Raw genomic sequence first — 13,910 nt, forward strand, 5'->3', positions numbered from 1 at the left:
TCCAGCCATCAGCCGTGTCCTCAAGTGCCACATCCACAGGTTTTTTGAACACTTCCAGGGATGCTGACACCCTGGGCAGCCCATGCCAAGGCTCTCCAAGCCTTCCCATGAAAACTTCTTTCTTACATCCAACCTAAACATCTCCTGGCACAACTTGAACCCATTTCCTCTCATCCTGTCCTGTAATTCCAGAGGGATCAGCAGAGAGGGAAGGTTGTTTGCTCTTTCTTCCAAACCAGGTTTCATCTCTTGTTGCACATTTTGGGAGTCTGAGGATGCCACTGGGGTCAATTTTCCAGGATTTGTTCAAACAGGGCCTCCCCACCCTCACAGGGAAGGATTTTTTATACATTTTATGCCTTTTTCCTTCCCTGCTCAGCACCTCCAGGCCCACCAGGAGCCCTGCACCCCACACCTGTGCTGTGATGTTTATTCCCTCAACCTCTCCCCAGGAATTATTCCAGGCAAGGATGTCAAACCACTGGGTGAAACAGAAATTAAAAGCTCCCCTCTGTGAGGCAGATTTTCTCCTCCTCACCGCTGACAAAGGGAAGCCTGCACAGAGCTGTGTTTTTACATTTATAGAATATTCATATTTTGCCCCAAGCAACAAGAGGCTTTCAGGAGAGTCAGGCAGAGGTCTCCAGCTCCTGCTCACCAAACCCCTTTGATTCCAGCACAAAGGAGCAGGAGCCTGCAGGATTTGGGGTTGGTTTTAAATCCCACGGATCGTTTCAGCCAGTGTGGGCTGACCCCAGTGTGGAAGGAGGGAGACGAGGCACCTGATGAAGCACATGTAGAGGGTACTCCCTTTAAATCAGCCATCAGACAAAGCCTCTGGTACACCAGATGCCCTATAAATAGCTTTGATCAGTTATTGATCAGTTCTAAATGGCTGTGATCAGTTATTGATCATGATGATTATTCCTGAGCTGAAGGGTGCGACACAGCCTCACCCACAGCCCTCTCCCCTCCTCAAACACCACCACACTGCTGCCCACAGCCTGTGCTTTGAGGAGGAAAATAACAACAAAATAATACAAATCAGCATTGGAAACGTTCTTTGGAAAGCACTTTCCTTTCTCCAGTCACTTTAAAAAGCTGCAGCACTGAACAGCTTTTACCACATGGCAGCAGCAATTCTTTTTCCTTCCCCTGCTGCCAAGAGGCAGAAAAAAAATCCAGATTTTAATACATCTCTGTGATCTCAATCACCTGCCTGATCTCAGAAGAAACTCAGGCAGAATGAGGTGCCAAAGTCCGAGAGCTTTATAGCCCTGGAGTGTGTTAATTGCAGATCCCATCTCCCCAGATGCTGGGAATGTTCCAGCCTCACGCTTGGCACCTTGATTCCTGCAAAGGTCCAAAGCCAAAACTCAGCTGCAACAAACACCGAATCCCTGGCTGACCCCTGGGGTTTGAGCATCAAGGGACCAGCGTGTCCCCAAAATCCAGACATTGGCTCAAGCAGGTAAAGATTAAACAAACAAAAGAAGGCAACAAAAAAATCAAACCTGAAAAAACAAAGAACAACCACCAAAAAAAAAAAAAGCCAAAACCTGAGATCTTTTAACTGCCTTGGGTTTGAGCTTCCCCTTTCCCCAGGGGTTGCTGCATTATCAACATTTCCATGTCCCACTCCAGCCTTTTATTGGCACCAGCAGGCTCCTGATGGTTTTTCAAGGCAGCACAGAAGTGTCGGCTGCACTGACCCAAACCAGCCTAATTCCAGGAGTTCACTTAACTCTTGGGTCTGGATTCAGAGTCATCTCAGTTCAGGGTTTTTCACCAGCCTGTCCCCATCCTAGGGCTCTACAGAAATATTCCCTGCAAGGAGAGGATGAGGTAGGACATGTGGGAAGGGGACACAGTGAGATGTGTGACCCATCTCTCCCAGTAATATCACCCCCCAGTGCTGAAATCACCACATCTTCCCTTTCCATATCCAGGTGAGGACAAAAAGTCGTTGCCTTACCCTGATAAGACGCCCAGCACCAAGTTGAGCATGAAGAAAGAGCCAATGATGATGAGAGGGATGAAGTAAAGCCAATTCCAGGTATTTCCTGCAGCGTCGTTTGTCTGGAAACAAAGGGAAAAGGGAGAGACAAACACAAGTATTATTTCACCTCGGAAAGAAAACACCACACAGAACCTGCAGGGCAGAGGAGATTCCCCTTGGAATTCCATAGGAGGGTCCACCACTGATGTTCTGGTCAGTTCTGGTGTGTTCACCAGGTGAAATTCCAGCCAAAGCACTGATTCTCCCAACATCCACACCACGGTTTATCCTTTGCTCCAGTGAGAAGATCCCTCAGATCTCTCTGGCAGTGACCTGATGAGGGGATCGAGGTGACCTGGGTGTGAGGGGATGTCCTGGAGGGCAGGAGGTTCTGCTGAGGGATCAGCCCAGGCTGGACCCATGGGGGTCACACCAATGGGCTGAGGGTCAGCAAGGGTCCTGCCCTTGGGTCACAGCTCCAGGCTGGGCCAAAGGGGTTGGGAAAGATGGGAAAGGCCCTGGGGGTGCTGTGACAGCAGCTGGACATGATCCAGGTGTGCCCAGATGGGCAAGAGGCCAGTGGCACCTGGGCTGTCCCAGCCATGGTGTGTCCAGCAGGACCAGGGCAGTGCCCATCCCCTGTGCTGGGACACCTCAAATCCTGTTTGACATTGAGGGGCTGGAGCGTGTCCAGGGCAGGGAATGGAGCTGGGAAGGGGCTGAAGCCCCAGGAGCGGCTGAGGGAGCTGGGAAAGGGGCTCAGCCTGGAGCAAAGGAGGCTCAGGGGGAACCTTGTGGCTCTGCACAAGTCCCTGACAGGAGGGGGCAGCCGGGGGGGTCGGGCTCTGCTCCCAGGGAACAGGGACAGGAGGAGAGGGAACGGCCTCAGGCTGGGCCAGGGGAGGCTCAGGGTGGATATTGGGGAGAATTCCTTCATGGAAAGGATTGTCCAGCCTGGCACAGCTGCCCAGGGCAGTGCTGGAGTCAATCCCTGGAGGGATTTAAAAGCCGTGTAGAGGACATGGGTCAGTGCTGGGGGAATGGTTGGACACCACCTTAAAGGCCTTTTCCAACCACAGCTCCAGGCTGACTCTGCTGCAGGACCAAACCACATTTTTAGGTGGCCTAGGCCTGTGCAGGCTCTCCAGAGCAGCCTCCTCCCTGCCCACCTCGGCTCTCCCTCCCCCGGGCTCAGCATCAGCCCCGCATTTCCATCTGAACCGAGCCATTCCCGGAGGGAACCACAGCCTTCCCTCCAGCCGGGCTGCAACTGAGCCCAGAATCTGCTCACACATGGACAAGGAGTCCACAAGAAACCCGGGATCTGTGGAATGATGGAACTGCACATCTGCTGGCTGAGCACCTCGGGCTCCTGTCAGCCAAACCCACCCTGAGGTGGCAGCAGTGGGAGACGAAGGGGAGGGAAGGGTGGTGGAGTTCATGACAAAGTTTCTGCATTCATCAGCCTCGAGGGAGCTCTTTGGGGAAGTGCTGAGAAGGAAAACGCCACATGGCCATTGACAGAATCCCAGTGCTGAGGAAAATGCAAATTCCTCTCTTGTGAGGAAAGAATGCAGCAATCTCAGGATCTGGTGTTGGGCGTAAGGGAAAGGGATCAGAAAGGAAAGACCTAAACACATTCTCCTTGTCCTTCTCCCTCTTCCTGCAGGGGGTAAAGAAATCCAGGAACACCGAGCTCACCTCCCTGCCCAAAGGCAGAGCCCCCAGAGAAGTGCTCAGACACCAACTGGCAAAAACTGCATTAATTCTGATATTGGTGCCTTTGACTTATTATCTGTGGTGCTTTTTGGTCACTGTGCCCAATCATATTCCCAAGAGTAGTTTTGCTTGCAGGATTCACAGAGAGAAGCACTTTAAATGTGCTTTGTTTCAGCTGTGCACACACTTGGTGCCACCTCAAAAAGTCTGTGTGTAAGAAGTCACCCAACAAAGAGCAAACCCCACGATGTCAGAGCATTTCTCACAGGTGATAACATTTAAAAGTAAATACAAGTATTTGTATTTACAAACACAAGTGATTGCCCCCTGGGGTTTGTTAATAGGGTGCAATTCTGCACCGATCCTTCCTCCCGGAACAGGCTGCAAACACGATACAAACATCTCTCCGAATAGCAAACACCCTCAGGAGTGTCTGTGTCAGCTGATCAGTGACTCAGAGGAGAGGAATGGGCACTCACAAACCCCCCTGCTCAAGGCAGAACCAGCACGGCAGGGACAAATGGATCTGAGGAGAAACAGGCTGGGAAAATGGGAGCAGAAATGCAGGGAAAGCTCTGAGCTGCCCAGTTAGGGTTTTGAAGGTTTGGAGTATCTGACATCCCACCCCACTTCTTCATTCCCTGTTTTGTCTTCCCAGTCCTCTCTCTCTCTTTGCTTTCAGCTCTCTCCTTGCCCTGTTCTCCATCTCTGCAGATGGGCTCGGAGGGAACAAGGAAACTCATCCTCAGTGCTTCCTTCCCACCACAGGAGGGAAAAAAGAGCCAGTGATGATGAGAGGGATGAAGTAAAGCCAATTCCAGGTGTTGCCTGCAGCACCATTTGTCTGGAAAGAGAAAAAAGGAGGAGTGGGGAAGTGCCTGGGACAGGTTTTTACATTTAGGGGCCGTTCTTCAGTTCTCATCTCATCAAGCAAACATCTCTGGTTGGAGCAGGCAGATCCCATTCAGGGGGGGCTCCGTGGGTCCCTTCCAGCTGAGGATATTCCATGGTTCTGCGAGGCTGGGAATGCTGTCAGCCAGGCAAGGGGGGGCCGCAGAGCCCGTGGGGAGGAGCTGGAGGAAGGAACAGATGGGAGAAGGGGAAACCACATAAACATGCAGAGGGAGCGCGGCGGGTTCACTGCTGCCAAACGATCGTTTATCGTTTATTTATCCATCTGAAGCCCAAACTTGGCGACAGATCCACAACTCCATGCCACGATCAAAGCCCTTAAAAATGAAATGTGTTGAAATACAAGCAATTACCCAGCCTTCCCTGAGCCTTTGCTGGGTTCCCCTCTGCTCAGGGCAGGGCAGGGCCTGGCTCTGTTTGCTCTGCCTTGCTCCCAGGGATCCAGGACAAACTCCACTTTGGATACGGTGACAAACACCAGGCAACAGTGGTGACAAACTGCTCCTGAAAAAGCAGAGCCTTCATGGATGTGCAACACCTTTCCCAGTGCTCCCAGGTGAGCTGGAACCCAAGCACAGAGTACAGCACCCGCTCTGCCACGGGGAGATGCTTTAATGACTCAAAAGCTGTTTGCTGCCAGGAAAACCAAACCCCTTCCCTCAGGGAAAGCCCCCAGAGTCCCACAGGCAGCTCTGTCTGCCCTGAGCCCTCCATCCACTGAGCTCCAGGCTCACTCATTAAGCAGCAGGAGCCAAGAGATCAAATCAATTTCTATGTTCCAGCTACAACATTTCACTGCTGTAACATCTGCCTGCCTGTCAGTGCCACTTGAGCCCACAGAGACATAACAGGAGGGCAAGTGAAATGAAATACTTGACAAAATGTGGCAAAATTACATCCTGAAATTCAGGAGGGGCTCACAGGTGCCTCTCATGCTGCTCCTGAGCCTTGTGGTTAAAAACAGCCACGGGGCTCTTCACAAGAACCTCCTGAGCTGTGCCCACACCTGGCCCCAGGAGTGCCCTGGGCATGGAAAGATCCACGTCCCCTAAATGTGATATCACAAGGCTCTCACAGCTGCACGGGGGGAAACTGAGGCATCCAAGGGACACTTTCAGGGCCACTGTGATCTGCACCTCAAGCATCTGAAGCCCACATGAACTCTCCAGCCCCTGGAGTGCTCTCCCTAAAAAGTCTCAGCTCTGCTCAGCCCCTGGCTGCTCCCACACCCTGACCTGGCACTTGAGCAGGATGCACCCAGCATGCTAAACTCTGACCTAAATCCCCAAAAACCTCCCTCCAGCCTGTTCCAGGTGCCCCTGCTCCATCAGCCACCCTGGAGCTGCTGTCCCTGCTCACAGCTGGGTGCAAAGGACAACATTTCTGTGTTCACTCCACACACCCAGGGGCTCTCTCCTCCCTCCACATGCAGTGCTGGTGTCCCCAGGCAGTGACAGCACGGCCACCCCTCGAGGTGCAGGGATCTGAGGGGAATTTTGTCAGCTGTAGCAAACTCAGAAGCCAAAGGCTGCTGTCGCACAGGGAGATTAATGCCCTGAGCTGGAGAGCGGGGTGTTCTCCAGCACAGCACACGATGCTTCCCACCACCAGGCCTTTTGTGACTCGTCCAGCACAGAGCAAGGCCGGGATTAATCCTCACTTTGTGTCTCAGGCACGCAGAGCTGTGTTAACAAGGTGGCAGCTGTGTCTGGTTATTAATTCATTTCAAGATCTGTTTCGAAACAATCGACTTGAAAGCAGCCAACTGCTGCTGGCGCTGTGCTGCAGAGCCCGGAGATGCTTTTGTATCTCCTTTCATCTCCTCTCCTGCAGCCCTGGCCACTACCCATGTTCCCAGAGCTGCTCCAAGGGGAGTTTCCTCATCCCTGGAAGTGTCCAAGGCCAGGTTGGATGGGGCTTGCAGCACCCTGGCATGGTGGAGGTGGAATGAGGTGATCTTTAAGGTCTCTTCCCACCCCAGCCAGTCTGGGATTCACACCCTGGAGCTCCTCGTTGCTGCAGGACCAGCAGCAGCTCTGCTCCAGCCCCATCCCATCGCCAGCAAATGACCAAAAAAGCCTTGCCTGCTCCAGCATCCTTCTCCCAGCCCATCCCCATCCCTTCACTGGCTCTCCAGGCTCTCTGCCTGCTTTCAGCTCCTTGCTGCCCATCCCCAGGGAGACTCAGATCACCCCCAGATCCCACTGCTGACTCCAAACTGAGTTTGGGGCTGATCAAAGGGAGCAGGAGCTGCTTTGGGAGGGGATGGAACTTCACTTCACATAAAATAACCTTTAATGTGAAAGACAAACAATTAAGGGGCTGCCATGCAAATGTTTCCAGAGCGGGGGTCAATAAAGGGATTTAATTTGACAGGTACAGCCAGGCACCACGGACCATTTGCTTTTACCGTGTTTTTAATCAAAATACAAAACACAGCACACCTCGATTTACTCATTGAAGCTAATCAGTGGCACAGCCTGACTTATTCAGGGCAATTAAAGGGTAATATTCCCTTAGTTAAGTGCTTTTGCATGGAGGAGAACTCTCGGCTGTCTTAGAGAGATGAACTCTCTTTACCCTCCATCTGATTTTTCACAGCTCTCTCCTCACTATTTCTGATAATTAGCAAAGCTATTTACAGGTGATTTATTTCTCTCTGCTCCTATTCTTACATTTAAATGAACGCAGAAATTGCTAAGAATAAAATCAAAAATGTCCCAAGCATGTACAAGAGCAGTGGAACCTGTCTTATGATGAAAACAGAAGGAGAAAAAAAGCTTTTTTTAAAAAAAGGCTTTCATTTTTTCAACCTTCTGTAGCCTTTCTGCCCCACAAACACCACCAAGCCCTGCCCTGAGAAGGTCTCTGCTGCAATCCCCAGCCTCACAGGGGGTGAAACTGGGGCACAGCCAGGTAAAAGTTGAGCTGCTCCCACATTCCCCAGCACAGCATCGAGAGAAATCTCATTTCTCAAGTGCTGACCCCATGTGCTGCTCCACAGAGAACACACCAGGATCTGCAGAAAGCTTTTCCTTTCTCTCCCCATCCCAGTTTAAATACAATTTCGGCTCGAATCCAGCCCAGTTTCTCTGGTTTCTGACTCTCAGATGTTCCAGCCCAGTTCAGGGAGCATCTGGTGCTCAGCTCTGCAGGGCCTGGACAGCTGGGGCAGCGCTGCCCATGACCCTCCAGAGCCAAATTCAGCTGGCACAGGAACGTCCCCACGGATGCTCTGGGGCTGTGCCACTCCCAGGAGGGAGATGGCAGAGCCTGGGGTGCTCTGTGGGAAGGATAACACTAAAATGGGATTGTTAATGAAATTAGTGGTTGGTCCAAACCGTGCTCTGAGTACAGCCAGGTGAGGCTGGGTTGGGGTTCAGAGCATCCCCCCAGCTGGGATCAGTGGGATCAGGTGGGTCAGAGCAGGTGCCACTGCATGGAAAGGGGGGAATTAAAGTAAAAGAGCCCCCAACAAGCTGCAGGGAACTGGGAGCCAAGCTCAAACACCAATTCTTAGGATTCTGCGAGGAAAACCCCTTAGCTGGAGGTTTCCATGGCTGGAAGTGGGACAGGTGGGATTTCAGGAAGCTCTAAACTTCACACAAGGTCCAGACAACAATTTCCCAGAAATCACAGAATCACAGGTTGGAAGAGACCTTCAAGATCACCGAGTCCATCCCATGCCCTAACACTGCCTCAACTGACCCATGGCACTGAGTGCCACATCCAATCCTTTCCTAAACACATCCAGGGACGGTGACTCCACCACCTCCCTGGGCAGACAATTCCAGGACCTTATCACTCTTTCAGTGAAAAACTTTTCCCTAACATCCAGCCTAAATTTCCCTTGGTGCAGCTGGAGACTGTGTCCTCTCGTTCTGTCACTTGTTGCCTGAGGCTGGTCTTAAGCCACACCAGGGGAAGTTTAGGCTGGACATTAGGAAAAAACTCTTCACTGAAAGAGGGATTGAGCACTGGAAGGGGCTGCCCAGGGAGGTGGAGGTGTCACTGTCCCTGGAGGTGACACTCAATGCCATGGTTTAGTTGAGCAGGTGCTGTTAGGTCATAGATTGAGACCATCAAGTCCAAAGGTCTTTTCCAACCTGATTTTGTGAGTCCGTGATCTGATCTCCTCCTAGAGCACATCACAGCCGTGCCTTTGTGGTGGGTTTTGGACACCAGGAAAGATCCCATGGCTGAGAATGTTTCCTGGGAGCCCTTTGGGATGGGGGCAGCAGTTGTGGGAAAAGCCTTCAGAGAGCCCCCAGTGGCCTCTGCTCTCCCCTCACACCAGAGCCCTGACAAAGCCTGAACTCCCGGGAAGAGAACCCCAAACCCCTGGCACATTTACTCAAATCTATGTTCCTGAGAAGATCCTCTCTCTTTGGAGTCTTTGAGCTATTCCACTCCTCCTTTCCACCTTCACACACACCTAGATCACCACCCCTTTAGGATTCACATTTTCCACCTTTTATTTCCCGTGACAGAACTCAGAAAGTCCCCGGAAGAGTGAAGGGAGCTGTAATTCCCTCAAACACATCAATCCAGAGCCAGGCTTTCCTCTGAAAGCACCCAAATGCATACAATCAACCCAAATACCAGAAGACTCCAGGTAAAATCCTCAAAGCTGGCAGCATTTGAACTCTGTGCAATAGCAGTAGATGTAGGGACACGTTCTGACTGTAGCTGTTGCAGGCAATAATAACGTTAATTCAGCCAAGTTTAAATAGAAGCAAATCCTCCCCTTTGTTTCTCCCCTTCTCCAGAGCTGGGGAGGCTGGAAAAGCAAAACCACTGCTGGTTTATGCCTTGATCCAAAGGCTTATGGCACCAATATATCAATACATAAATATGCTAGCAGGGCTTCTTAATAAAAAATTCATTCTCTCCCCAGCTAGCGTGAACTCACTCAGCTGCTTTATTCATGAGCCTGCCTGGCACTGGGAAAGCTCTGCCACCATCAGAAATAACAGGCTGGCCAAGGGACTCTACCTCTTTTTGAATGCTTTTGTTTTTATTTCATAGCCTCTCCTCCCTTTCTTTTATTTTTTACCAGCTGCTCCTGGTGGGGACAAGTGAGGCACATTTAGGGTGAGGAAGGGCAGGCCTCTGGCTGGGGTTCTCAAGAGGAAGTTTTTCCCCAGCAAACACCTGCCCAGCCCCTCTCTGAGCCCCACGGGGCACTTATCTGGAAGATAAGGAGGATTTAAGGCCAGGTTAGATGGGGCTTGGAGCACCCAGCTCTGGTGGAAGCTGTCCCTATCCTCAGCAGGGAGGTTGGAACGAGATGATCTCTAAGATCCCTTCCAACCCAAACCATTCAGTGATTCTCTGGTGATGCATTTCACACATTTTACCACAAACCTGAAAGCCACAGAGCTCACGAGACCAAGGAACTCCAACAGCTTCACAAGACGTGACTCAAGCTCAGCTGCGACAGGGGCAGCCAGTTGATCCAGCAAAACTCCAAATATTCTGATTCCCACCAGCAGTGCCTCAGTCACCCATCTTCAGCTTTCTCTGAGCACACAGAACTTGCATTTTCGGGGAAGGGGCACAAGGAGAGCACAGGAGCTCCTGGGGCTGGGTTGTGCAGTTGGAGGGAGCACCTTGAAAAGCAGGCTCTGCTGTTGAGCTTGGAATTCTCATCGAGCACAAACCATTCAATGCCTGAGAGAATTCCTGTGTGAGTCAGGACCTGGAATAAGTTCAGTGCTCTCTGCATGTGCTTTTCTTACTCTGCAAAGGCTTCAGCTGTCTGAAGAGTCAAAGCTGGCCCCAAATGTGCTCCAAAAGTCCCGAGGAGGGAGAAATATCCACAGGAATAATTGTATAAAACACAGACACACACTTAGAGCCCTGCTCAGTTTGGCTGCTCAGGGACACACAAGATTTCCAGACAAGGATCATTCAGGCCCACTCAGAGATTTGCTGGTCTAGTGAGTAGATGCAGAATTAACTTTTCCTGCCACTCAGCAGCCCCTGGGCCGTGCAGCCCCTCGGTCAGCAGGGCAGAGCCAGTCACACAGAGCGATTCCCAGAGCACCACAACAACTCAATACTTCATCATTTTCTGGCTTTGAGCAGAGGAAATTTTGGGGCAAGGCCCAAAATCACTGCAAGTAACAACAGCCCTAAGAATAATGCCCAGGCTTCCTCATCATCCTAATGCAGATCCAGGTTCCTCCTGATTTTCCCTCTAAACATCGCCAGCAAAGATTCCCGAGAAGTTTTCAGCAGCAGGAAATTGGTTGAATGAATGAAAGCCTTGATTCCATCACATAAAATCATAACCATGGGCTGCTGTTACACACCTGCATTCTGCAGCAGAGGTCTGGGAATGAGCAGAGCATCGATTTATTTAGGTTGGGCCCACCTTCTCATTCTTATCTTCTAATGAGACACCTCCAACAGCTCAGACTTTCCTTAATTATGAGCAAAAAACATCCTTGTGGATAAATCTGCAGCTCAGGAGCTGGAGCTGAGAGCTCAGTCCCACAGAATTCAGAGCACAGCAGAGCCCCCGAGGCCCAGCAGCCCTTTGTCAATGCAATCCCTACTCAGAACAAGATTCCAAAGGTATTTTATCCCTCCCATTTCCCTGCTTCAGACAAAACAGAACAAAAAACCAGCTGGTCACAATCCTCTGGGCTCTATCTCAAGATGTTTCACAAGGTTTTGTGAAGATATTTTAAATAGAAAAGGATTCTCTGCTATAGGGAAAGAAAAAAAGGTTTTTCCTAAGCACAGGCCTTGCCAAGTTGTTCCAAATTCAAATGAAAACTGCCTGTGAAATTCCAAATTGAAGTGTGAATATGTTTACTCCAGTGTATATTCATTAAGCCTGTAAAAAACGATGAGAGCAGCTCAAAGCTGCTCATCTCTGTATTCCAGGAGTCCTTTGTGGGAGGGAACAACCTGGGAACAGGGATGGACAGCAAAGGTGTTGCCAGAGGCCACACTGATAAAAAAACCAACCCCAGAAGGGGCAGGGACACCCAGGGGGCTTTGGGATGAGCTGCTTCCCACAGTTCCTGGGTGATTTTCCTCCCTTGCAAGGGATTTGCTGGATTTTAGAATCACAGAATATTTTGGGTTGCAAGGGACCTTAAAGCCCACCTCATCCCACCCCCTGCTATGGGCAGGGATACCTCCCACTATCCCAGGCTGCTCCAAGCCCCGTCCAGCCTGGCCTTGGACACAAGAAAAAAATAAAAGTGAAGCTGTAATAAAAAAAGGATTTAAAATTTCCTACTGGAAAGGCTCTGTCATGCCAGGAACTTTATCTGTTGGAGGAAAAACAACGGGGTGCCTGAGAGGTGGTGGCTGTCCCATCCCTGGAAGTGTCCAAGGCCAGGCTGGACAGGGCTTGGAGCACCCTGGGACAGTGGAAGGTGTCCCTGCCCACCCCCTGCACCCAGGGCATGTAATCTGTTGAGAAAAGAGAAAAAACTTTTGCCCAGAGCCCCCACAGCCTCTTCTGCTGGAGCACGGATTTGGGGCTGCCCTCAGAACAACAAAATCGAGTGACAGCTCCGCTTGTGGTTTCCTCAGAACCGTTCTGTCCCTCCGTGTCACCGCAGCCCCAGACGCAGCAGGGATGGCAGAGGGCTGGGTTCTGTGAGCACCCAGCAGCCTTTTTCATCCTGGGCAGGAAAGCGACTGCCAGGCACGCTCAGAGCTGTTTGGACCCTCGGTGCTTTCACGCTGCCGAGCTGCGAGTGCATCTCTTCAGCTGGAGATTTTTTTCCTTGGCAAGCCCCCATGATTACGCTGCTGTTTGGAGACATTTCATGGCTTTTCAGAAAGCAATTGCTGAGATTCTTGGAGTTTGTCTGATATGTGTCGCTCTCCTGCTGTATGTCTGAAACCTCTCCTATTAAACCTGGAGCTGGCCACCCCACAGTCATTTGGAATAAATCTTCCCTGAGACATTAAATAAACCCCAGAAGATGCAGGGAGGCACTTCAGCTCCTGTTCAGCTTCACACATTGCTCGAGTGCTGTTCTGAGCAGGGCAATTTGCTGGAGCAGGGTTGAGACGTCTCAATCCTCTCCAGCCTCGGAGGGAACGTCCACGTGGGCGCGGGGTCAGCCAGGCTGCATTCCCAGATGGATGGAGAGCCAGGCGTGGGCACAAACGTGTGGCACTCTTGGCATTTCAATATTCCAAAGCCATTTTAGCCTCAGGCTTGCTCCACGGTTCCTGCTCTTTGGATTTCTGCAGATCTTCCAGAGGAGGAGGCACGCAAAGCCCGCATCCCTAAAACAGCCGGGAATTCAGCCCTTGGGCAAAAGGGCCCTGCAGCCCTCGGGAATCCAGGATGAGTGATGGGTATCAGCCAGGGCAGAACTGAGACTGGGGTGGGATTCTTGTGCTGTCAGCTCGCACAGGGTCCATCAACTGTGCAGATTCCTCCTTTCACCACGTGCTTTCCTCTCACAGAACCTTGTGCTGCTTGTTCGGTGCTCCACGAGGGATTTTTCCTACAAATCCGTGGATGCTCACACCAATTTATTGCCCTGCTGGGTTACACACACCCGACCAGGTCTCATTAGCAGCGAGTTTGTTTCTCCAAAGGCTGGAGTGAGGCTTTTCCCCGGGCAAAAGGGAGCTGAGGAATCCACTCCATCTGCTGCTCAGGAGAGTTTGGACACAGAGCTCCAGGGAGGAGTTTAAGGCACGGAGAAGTTTGGATATTTTTACACACGTGGGTGGTAGGGGAGTGTGTTTACACAAGAATTTCTGAGATTTGAGGTGCTGAGATGTCTGGCACACACCGGTGATCAGCTAAATGAATGAAGTTTGACCTAAAACACTGATTTTTCTACGTTATAATAAACCTGGCTGATACTCAAAAAAACTACAGGTTGTAACAACATAATGGGAGGGAGGAAGCTTAAATCCAGCAGGAAACATGGATGAAATCCACATATATGGATTTCTCTATAAAATTCTCTATGGATTTCCTCTATAACCAGCTGGAAGAAGGTCCAGGTACCAACAGAAGGGGTGTAAGGGGGTCGTGGGGGACCCACAGGCTCTCTCTGTTGGGATGGGTGTCACACATCCAGGGCTCCAAATGTGGTTTTGTGCTCAAGTCAATCGTTTGGCTGAGCTGGTTTGGGGTTTTTGTGCAAGGGTTTGGTCACCCCTCAGTGCGTCCCTGCCTTTTAGTGCCACTTCTACAAAAGCACTATCCACAGGAGAGGTTTCTCCTTTCTTCCCTCCCTTCTTCTCCCTCTCAAACCAACCCTGCACTCAGAGCTGCTGCCAG

The 13,910-nt window shown here is 51.0% G+C and overlaps 1 protein-coding gene across 1 annotated transcript in view; it reads right to left on the minus strand.

The window, feature by feature from the left end:
• LOC104688232 (voltage-dependent N-type calcium channel subunit alpha-1B) overlaps window positions 1-13,910 on the minus strand; it is a 261,393-nt gene that overhangs the window by 138,063 nt on the left and 109,420 nt on the right. Inside the window, 1 exon segment of the mRNA XM_010397632.3 lies at window positions 1,976-2,079. Coding sequence (XP_010395934.3) covers window positions 1,976-2,079 — 104 coding nt within the window.

This window comes from Corvus cornix, chromosome 17, assembly GCF_000738735.6.
Source record: "Corvus cornix cornix isolate S_Up_H32 chromosome 17, ASM73873v5, whole genome shotgun sequence".
Classification (NCBI taxonomy): domain Eukaryota; kingdom Metazoa; phylum Chordata; class Aves; order Passeriformes; family Corvidae; genus Corvus; species Corvus cornix.